We start from the raw sequence: 10,317 nt of genomic DNA on the forward strand, positions 1-10,317 counted from the left end.
CAGTGCACAAATTTTTGTGCACCGGGCCTCTAGTTAATTTATATATAGGAAAGGGCAATGAAGTCTGATACTTTAGTGAAAGATATGGGAATAATGGAATTGATTTGTAAGTTATAGTGCGTTTACATGGAACCTGTGTAGACTTATGAAATATTTATGAAAGGTCATCTATCCCAAATTATGCTCTGATACATGGCATTGTATTTGGATTTTGAATTGGTATATGCATTTGGTGTGTCTGTGTATTTGGTTTTAGTGCGTTGTTTTATCTTTAAAATGGGAACACCAAAACCAGGATACTTTTAGTAAAAGCATTTTACTAAATAAGCTTTTTAGAAGTACCTCTGTTTTTAGAGTAGAATGTGTGAACATGAACTGACATACTTAGAAATGTATTTTCCTATTATATGTGTACTTCATTTTCCAGAATAAGTAAGACCAGTATTACATTGGAATAGAGATGGTTTGCATAATTTGAAAATAACCCTGTGGGCAACCACTGTGGTTAAAATATACTCTTATTTGATTTATACCATTTAAAGTTCAAAAATATGTTTGCAATAGAGAAATAATACAGAAGGAAAATAAATTACTGTAGCTTATAGTCCATTTCTCTTCATATTTTACATTTCACTCATTTATCTTCCAAATATATGCATTGAAATAATCACTGCTGATATTATGACTTAAATTTTAAATAGAAACTAAGCCTTTTCTATGTTGCTATGAATCTTAGAGCATTTTTAATGTTATGAAAAATTTTTGAAAGAGGCGTGAATTAAGACTGCGCTGGTCTTCAGCATAGCTTAATGGGTAGAAGACAGTTTTAGTAGTTAGGCACTGCTATAGGTGCTATATTAATCTAAATATGGTGGCGAGGGTTTAGTGTAGATCATTTATAACAGTGGGCTTTGTCATAATGTGATTTAAAGATTTGTGCAAGGTACTACTTGTTAATTATCTCCTAAGGAAAATTTTTCCTGTAACCATATAAAATTACCATTAAAGAAAATTTGTTATCCATATGTTAAAAATAAAGGCTAGCTATCTTAGCCATCACCTTTTTCTTAAAACTTATAATCCCATTGGATCTTTTGTTGTTATTATTAGTAGTCAGATCTGTTCTTTTTTTGTGAGAATTAACAAACACATGGGAATACAGTTTACTTCTCTGGGTACACAGGTTCTATTTACATAGACTAGTATCTTTCAGTGAATACTTAATATATCTCCAATTCCTTCTCAGGCCTCAGCAAGCTTAATTTCCCCATACTTTTGTAAATACAATAAGATACATTCTTGAAGCACAAATGTTTTTGCTATGTATAAGTGTTCATTACTTCCAAGGTGAATATATTTTATATAAAAAATTGTGGATAGTAAATATTTATTTCAAAATCCTTTGAAAGGATGAAGTAACTGAATTTTTAAAAATCAAATAAATCATTTAATTATAATCAATATACCATTTTAAATACTTTTCAGTGTCCTTTTCAGATTTGTTTTTTCCCCCATAAATGTTTAGAAAACATTAATATTCTCTCTCTATCCCCCCAACCCCCCCCCCTTTTCCTATCTAGCCACTACCAGCCTGCTTGCAGCACTCTACAGTTTCATCTGTAGCATTGTGGCAGTGGCCCTACTGTATGGGTTGTGTTATGGCGCTTTAAAGGTAAGAAATATGTTGTAAGTGTGTTTTGTCTTTAAGGTTATTTTTCTATATTAAGAATGTTTTCAGTGGATTAATGATTTTTTTCCCCAGTGCACTTTAGCATGAATTTCCATGATCATTTTGAACATTACTCTCATTTACTTAGAAATCCATTTCATAATTAACCCTTATTAAAAGAAAATCCTTTTCTATGCAATAATTAGAGGTTATTATTAGAAACAGATTATTCAAACGTAGACTAATCTGAGATAGAGGTGGACATGGTAATAACAGAATATGAAGTTAATTTTAGATTTCTAGTTAAGGATATATGCAACTACCGTTCATATTAAGACTTCGTAAAACTTAGGAGAACAGGGTCAAAGACTGCAATTTAAGATACATTCTAGCAAATTAATGCACTGAAATTTATTGTTATTATTGGTTTAGAAGGATCTGGATGAGCCTTATTAGCTCCATTTTTAAAAGATTTTCACCAAATTGTAAATTAAAAAATTTAAATTTCTAATAAACCACCCTTAAGCCGTGGTATTATTATTATTTTTTTATGATTAGTGCAAGACAATCAGAGAATAATAGCGTTGAAAGGACTGTGAAAAGTGACTCACAGCATTTTTCCTTGCTTCTTTTCTTCAGTATCCTTTATGGCAGGGGTGGAGAACATCTGGCCCACGGGCTGTATAAGGCCTGTGAAATCATTTGTTCTGGCCCTGCCAAGGCATTAGGGGTGAGTTAATGAAATGTTTAGCAGGTTTATTTTTAAGTTGATAATTTTGTATGGCCCGCAAATGATGTTATAAATATCCATATGGTGGCCCTTGGCAAAAAAAGGTTCCCCACCCCTGATTTATGGAATGCTTAATGCGTACCCAGTGCTATGCCAAACACCATTTCCTGCTTATGAGTGGCTTATATGTTGCTGTGATTAAAAAGTCAACAAACACTCTCATTAGAGGGTGATGAAGGCTATGAAAACAGAGTCTTATGGGCATAGTGATTATTGCCTTATTCAGCCTAAAGGGATTAAAGATACTTTTCCAAGGGTGCTTTTTAACCAAAATTTGAAGGACAAATAGAAATGAGTTAATTGAAACGAAGGATGAAGAGCCATGGAGTTGGAGAGAAAGTGTGTTGTGTATAGGAAACTGAGTAATTTGGACTTGCTTGAGGTTTGGGAACGTGAGGAAAGATGGCCTTCAGTCAGGCTGGAAAGGTAAGGGAATGGTTAGCTTGTGAAATATCTCTTATCCTAAACGTGTTGGGGTGGAAATGGAAGACCATCAACATTTTTGAGGTATGGCAAGGAAATGATCAACATTGTATTTTAGGAAGATTACTTAGTCCCCAGTGTGAAGGAGATGGAAATAGAAGCAGGAAGGATCAGCAGTAGGGGGACCCTTGTGTTGCAATCTTGAAATTATGAGGGACTTAATTGATAGTGATTGGGGACTCTGGATAAGAAGAACCAGAATAGGTTCCCAATGACTTTTGTGTAGGGTCTGGCTTACACAGCCAGTTAGGTAGTGATACTTAATGCACAAAATTAGAAACCTTGGCATTTAGTGAGGAAGGTGGTGGTTTAAATTTGGACACGTTTATTTGTTGACATTTAGGGGGTATCCAGAGATACATAGTAGAAAGTTATATGTAGAGGGGTTTGAGGTAGTGATTAGTAGATTTGGAATTCATCAACACAATTAAATCAAGAGTAAGAAAAAGACTACTGATATGGACTGACAAGAGAAAATGGGTGAGGATAGATCCCTGGGAAATGCCAATTTTGAGCATTGGAGATTTATTGAACTTGCCAGTAAATAGAATAGTGGTCATTTGGCTGAAGAAGCTAGATTAATATAAATTTAGGTATGAATGGATATTAAGCAGATGTATTCTACTCTTTGTAGACTATAGTTGGGAAACTTGTGCATATGCTAGGGGTTGTTTTCTGGTTTTTGATTTTTAAAAAGATCTGAAACTTAATTGCATTTAAAAGGGAAAGGGGAATAGTCAAGTAGGGAGGGCGATATTTGATGGAGCTAAAGGAAGGAACTGGAGACACTTGATCCGAATCCACACTTCTTCCATGTGCACCTGTAAAGATTCCTAGTACAGAGGTTTTAGATCTGTTTTGAGTCATATTTTGTTAAGTTAGTCATTATTTGGCAGTTGCAGTTAAAAAGTGTAAGTTTTTTTATGCCTAGTTTACAAAACCCTGTTTGTTTAGCAGAAGAGCAGCAGTTGTAAAATTGCCAGCTAAGAACACTGTGTCCTCAGGTAGGTAGGAGGATAAGTTTTTGCCTTCTTTCTTACAGATGGCTTTTGCATTAGACTATTTTAGTGTTATATGTCACCCATTATAATAAAACTAATCTGCAGATTTAGTTATATACATGAACAAAGATTATGTGCAAGGATTTTATTAGAGCAGTGTTTGTAACAGCAAAAAGTTGGAAATAACTAATATTTGTTATTTGTGAATGGTTAAATATAGTATAGCCATACAATGGAATACTATACAATCATAAAAAAGAATAAAACAGATTGTTGTATGCTAATATGGAATGATTTCCAAGAGATACTATTTATTTGTTTTCAAGCTTTATTGAAGTATAATCTATATACAGTGGGGCCTTGACTTACGAGTTTAATTCGTTCCGAGACCGAGCTCGTTAAGGAGCTCGTTAATTCAAATTACTCTATCAACTCAATGCAAAAAAATCGGCCGAGAGACAGCTGGTATCTCAAAAAACTCGTTAGTTGGGACACTCGTAAGTCAAGGCCCCACTGTATATAAAAGCCTAAGTGACTGTTATGACCAAACGACCAGAATGACTGGAATGACGGGTCAACCAGTCACTATGACACACTCAACACAGGGGCTGCCCCCTTGTGGTCAGTGTGCTCCCACAGCCAACCTCCTCCGGTCCCTCCCCGCATCTGGCAGGCCCCGTCTGGCAGCCAGCAGGCCCTGGCTGGCAGCTGCAGACTCTGGCTGGCCCGGTCCCAATCAGGACTGGGCAAGATGGCCCCAGTAGACCCTGATCACCGGCCAGGCCTAGGGGCTCCAACTGTGCACAGATTTTGTGCACCGGGACTCTAGTTGATAAATAAAATTGTAAGGTATTTAAAGTGTACAACATGATGATTTTATATGTGTATATATTATGAAAAGATTTCCCTCATCCATTTAATTCAGCCATCACCTCACATATCTACCTTTTTTTGTGTGATAACATTTAAGTTCTACTCGCTTAGCAAATTTCTGTTATGTAATACAGTGTTATCAATTATAGTCATCATATTCTGTATTAGATCCTTAGACCTTATTCATCTTATAACTAACAACGTTTGTACTCTTTTACTAACCTCTCCCTATTTCCCCCATCTCCCAGTCCCTGGAAACCACTTTTCTATTCTCTGTTTCTATGAGTTCAACTTTTTTTTTAAAGATTCCACATATAAATGATACTATACAGTACTATTTGTCTTTCTCTCTCTGGCTCAATGCCCTCCAGTTTCATCCATGTTGTTGCAAATGACAGTTGATCCAAATCCACGCTTCTCCTAAGAGCACCTGTAAAGTCTCCTAGTACAGAGGTTTTAAATCTGTTTTGAGTCATGCTTTGTTAAGTGGGTCATTATTTGGAAGTTGCAGTTAAAAAGGCAGTTTAAGGCGGAATAATATTCCATTTTGTGTGTGTGTGTGTGTAACATTTTCTTTCTTCTGTTTTTTTTAAAAGGTAGGCAGTATGCCAAAAAAGGATGTTTCCTTTGTGCTTTTTTTTAAAAAAATTAGTATTATCTACTCTATGCCACGTACCATGCTAGTGGAATCCAGAGATTGCAGTGAGCAGAGCAGACATATCACTTCCACATGTTTGGTTGGCCCTTAAAAGCTAGCCTTTGTGTTACTTATTTCTGAGCATATGCAGTTTATTTGTTCAACACTGAATGCCTGCTCAGTACTTTGGAATATGTAAAGCATATCATAGGAACAAAGGCATCAAGAAAGCAGCACAGCAAATGTTAATGTTTTCGTTGCCTAATGTGATTTCATGTGTTGCCTTTTCCTACTCTGTTGCTATTATAATCAAAAGTTTACTACAGCAAGTTATTTTGTTCTTCAAAATGAGAACATAGTTTACTGTAAGCTTAATTTTACTTTAAATCTGAAAGAGATTGACAGCAGCATGCGTCAGAAGCAAATGTATCATTCCTGGTGTATAAATAGAGCTTTAGTACCAAAAGAAATCTGAAGATAATCTAGCAGCTAGATTCTAGCTCATCTGAAAGTAATAAGTCTACATTTATTGGGAATAAAATGAAATTAATAATATAGTTTAAAAGTTTTTGTTGAATTTAGTTACCTTTCTCTAAAATACTGACATACAGGATTATATGATGTATTGTAAATTAGAAGTATATTATTCTGTCATATTTTCTCCCTTCCCCCCACCCCCCCAACAGGATTCTTGGGATGGCCAGCATATTCCAGTACTTTTCTCTGTTTTCTGTGGTTTGTTAGTGGCAATATCCTATCATCTCAGCCGACAAAGCAGTGATCCATCTGTACTTTTGTAAGTGAAATCAGTTTTTATTGAATTGAAGAAATTTAAATAAATGGGCATTTCTGATTAGTTATGGCATGTTAAATTTTTTTTAGAATATATCATTTGCTAATGATTAAGTATACTTGGATCACTTGGTTTTTTATCTTGAACTTTATTTGCCGCTGGAAGTACTGGTTTTCAGGTTATATATGTATTTTTATATTAATTATTTTCTCTCTCTCTTTTTTAAATATAAAGCTCTTTGATGCAATCTAAGATTTTCCCAAAAACAGAAGAGAAAAATCCAGAAGACCCTCTGTCTGAAGTAAAAGATCCACTGCCTGAAAAACTTAGAAACTCCATTGTAAGTTTAAACTTTTTAAAAGCACTTAAAATACTTGAATTTTAGAGAGTTCATCATATTATATAATGAACACTTTTTGAAGGCCTTTAATAATTGGGGTAAAATGTATAGCTATATGTATTAGTTATACATTTTTGATTGCTTTTATTACAGTTTTAACATGTAAGAAATGCTCATTCCTCAAACTTGGTTTCTACATAGAACAGCATGCCAAACATTTATTTTTAGATCAGGTGAAATTAAGTCATTTCATTGTTTATAGGATTCTTAATCCTGTTCAGTTTAAACTGGCATTTGAAAGATGAATGTTAACATAAATTAGAGTTTGTTGTCAATCGTATTGATAAAAACTGTGTTCTTGTAAATCATTTGCTAGTCTGTTAGTGTGTTTTATTTCTCAAGGGCAGTCTGAAAAGTGTGTGTGTTTATTTTCCTGGTTGAAGGAGAGAACAATAACCTCGACATTATATACATAAGTAAATATAGTAATTAAAATTTTTTTCTAATTTATAATGTTGCCTGCATTCTTTTAGTGTTTATTTGAAAAATGAAATCTATAGATTCATATCTGCCTTCTGGAACAAAACATAAAATTCTTTTTCTAAGTTATTTTAGATTTTTTTCATTTGTGACTTTAAATAATTTATTTATTTATTAAATATACAATGAGAGAGAATCATTGATTGGCTGCCTCCTGCATGCCCCACACTGGGGATCGAGCCCACAACCCAGGCATGTGCCCTTGACCAGAATTGAACCTGGGACCCTTCAGTTCACAGGCTGACACTCTATCCACTGAGCCAAACCAGCTAGGGCTGTGACTGACTTTATATAGGTCTTGAATTAAACACAATGTTTGCCTTCAGCGAACTTGAGCTATTCACATATTCTTTAGGGAACTTCAGAAATAAAAAACTGCCTCAAGCCGAAACCGGTTTGGCTCAGTGGATAGAGCGTCGGCCTGCGGACTGAAAGGTCCCAGGTTCGATTCCGGTCAAGGGCATATACCTTGGTTGCGGGCACATCCCCCGTAGGAGATGTGCAGGAGGCGGCTGATTGATGTTTCTAACTCTCTGCCTCTCTCCCTTCTCTCTGTAAAAAATCAATAAAAAAAAAAATTAAAGATAAATTGCCTCCTTTAAAAAAAAAAAAAAACTGCCTCAAGATATAATTTAAGCAATTTTTTTCTGACTTTAGTTTCCATGTTAGCAAAGGATACTTACCATTAAATGTAATGTAGAATACTTCTGAATCTGCTTCAAAGTGTAAACCTATGCATTAGTCAACAACCAGAGCTATCAAGAGGTTTCTGGTTTTTGCTATAACCACTAAAAGAACCAAAATCCAGTAAGTAAAATAGGACATGTGCATGATTTCAACATTTTAAAAGATTAATGAAAATATAACTTTGTTATCCAAAAGGATATGCCCTATAAATGATACAGTAATTTAAGTATCTCATTTCCTTTTCCCATAAAACTTACAGCCATTGGGGGAAAGTAATACACAGCTTCATTATAAACGACATGATATGTTGTATAGTGTGGTGAGTAAGTTTAATTTCCTTGGTATTGCAATGTCAAACCAAAATAGGAAGAAATTAAGATTTGTGGCTAAGAAATAGCTAGAAGTGCTAAAAAAAAAATAGGATTAGTGAAAAATTGTTTCCTAAACAGTTTGCCAGTTGGGAATGAAGGAAATACTTTAATTTGTTTTTGACAATTCTGTTTTGTTTCACAGAGTGAACGTTTACAATCTGACCTAGTCGTATGCATTGTAATTGGTGTGCTGTATTTCGCTATTCATGTAAGCACAGTGTTTACAGTATTGCAGGTAAGGAATCATTTAGCTCTTTTGGTTGGGAGAAAATAACTTTGTTTGGGTTCATTCCTGATACGATTATGTTTTTTCATAAATATAGATATATATGAATTCCCCAAAGTCTTCTTCCAGTACAGCTGGAAGTCTAGAACCTCATCATCTATCTCTGGTCTAGGTGTGGGTGCAGCTCCTCAGATTTTGTTCCTGCTAATATGTAAGCCATACACTCCTGTTCTCAGTGCTCTTCATTCTTTTGTGCAGATCCCTGGTTCCTCGTGGTGTCAATTAGCTTTTGGTGTAGTTTCACATAGTTTTCTTCACTGGGGTTACATTGACTCTGTGGTCAGTTGTCATCAAATTTGAAAAATTTTGGCCTGTTACTTCCAATGTTTTTTCTGTCCTCCTCTCTCTGCTCTGTTGACTAACTGCCCCCGCCTTCCGCCATCCACCCCTATCTCATGACTTCATCTTAGGCCTCGTGAAGTCCCATGGGTCACTGATGCTCTAGTCCTTTTTTGTGTGTGTATTTATTTTGAATACAGATTAATCCCATCTGGTGTATTTTTCATCTCAGAATTTATAATTTTCATCTTACATTTAAGTCTTTTTCTTTTTTCTTCCCATGCCTCTACTTAATCTTTTGAACATAGGGAATTCAGTTCTTACTCTCTTAATGTCCTTTTATCCTAATCTAACTTCTGTCACTTGTGGGTTGGTTTTGATTACAGTAGGTCCTCGGGTTACGTCAGAGATGTGTTCCTATGGTGCCACGCCACGCGATTTTTGCCGTAAGTCGGAACCCACCTACATAAGCACCTACGTCACTCACATGGAGCACATACACAGCAATAATGAGGTGAAACAGTAAAAAAAAATTTAAAAGAAAGTTAATAATTCCTGACATTGGGGGGGATAAAGACACATTTTTAATATCTTAATCAATAAAGGGAAAAAGCTAAAAAAAAAAAAAATAACTACAGCAAAAGCCTGTTCTCTCTAGCCAAACGGCCAAGAAATCAGCAGCTTAACTAGAGAAAATGTTTTTAATAATAAATTCTACTTCAGCCAAACACTGTAGAAAAACTGTGCCTCAAATTCTGCCCCTCACATCGGAAAAGATTGAAAAAAAGAAGAAAGTTAACAATTCCTGACCTTTACTTGTGATCTACACTAGTAAAAGGCCACAGAGCTGGAGTGAGCAGGAGGCTTGGGTTGACCCTGGCGATGGAGAAAGCCAAGCTCTGCTCAAGGAGGGATTGGGGGGCTGGGTCCCTGGGGGGTGTGGCCAGCCTGAAAACGGCCCTCAGCCCCTCCCCCAGGCTGGCCACACCCCCATGGGATGAGGGCCCCCACTGGGGGGCTTGACCAGTCTGCAAACAGCCATCAGCCTCTCATCCAGGCTGGCCAGGCACCCCAGTGGGGACCCCCACCCTGAAGGGGCTGTGGCCAGCCTGAAACCAGCCCTCAGCCCCTCACCCAGGCTGGCCACCCCCCCATGGGGTGAGGGCCCCGACTGGGGGGCTTGACCAGCCTGCAAACAGCCATCAGCCTCTCATCCAGGCTGGCCAGGCACCCCAGTGGGGACCCCCACCCTGAAGGGGCTGTGGCCAGCCTGAAACCAGCCCTCAGCCCCTCACCCAGGCTGGCCACCCCCCCATGGGGTGAGGGCCCCGACTGGGGGGCTTGACCAGCCTGAAAACAGCCCTCAGCCCCTCACCCAGGCTGGCCACCCCCCCATGGGGTGAGGGCCCCGACTGGGGGGCTTGACCAGCCTGCAAACAGCCATCATCCTCTCACCCAGGCTAGCCAGGCACGCCAGCGGGGACTCCTACCCTGAAGGGGGTGTGGCCAGCCTGAAAACAGCCCTCAGCCCCTCACCCAGGCTGGCCACACCCCCATGGGGTGAGGGC

General features: G+C 37.4%; 1 protein-coding gene across 8 annotated transcripts in view; it reads left to right on the top strand.

Moving 5' to 3' along the window:
• The window catches only part of PCNX (pecanex homolog (Drosophila)), a 129,206-nt gene that overhangs the window by 68,249 nt on the left and 50,640 nt on the right, over positions 1 to 10,317 (top strand). For all 8 annotated transcript variants that reach the window (XM_014539289.1, XM_014539287.1, XM_014539286.1 and 5 more), the window contains 4 exons: positions 1,581 to 1,672; positions 6,140 to 6,249; positions 6,481 to 6,586; positions 8,327 to 8,419. In XM_014539289.1, coding sequence (XP_014394775.1) covers positions 1,581 to 1,672; positions 6,140 to 6,249; positions 6,481 to 6,586; positions 8,327 to 8,419 — 401 coding nt within the window. The remainder of the gene's footprint in view (positions 1 to 1,580; positions 1,673 to 6,139; positions 6,250 to 6,480; positions 6,587 to 8,326; positions 8,420 to 10,317) is intronic.

Source organism: Myotis brandtii, unplaced genomic scaffold (genome assembly GCF_000412655.1).
Source record: "Myotis brandtii unplaced genomic scaffold, ASM41265v1 scaffold213, whole genome shotgun sequence".
Lineage (NCBI taxonomy): Eukaryota > Metazoa > Chordata > Mammalia > Chiroptera > Vespertilionidae > Myotis > Myotis brandtii.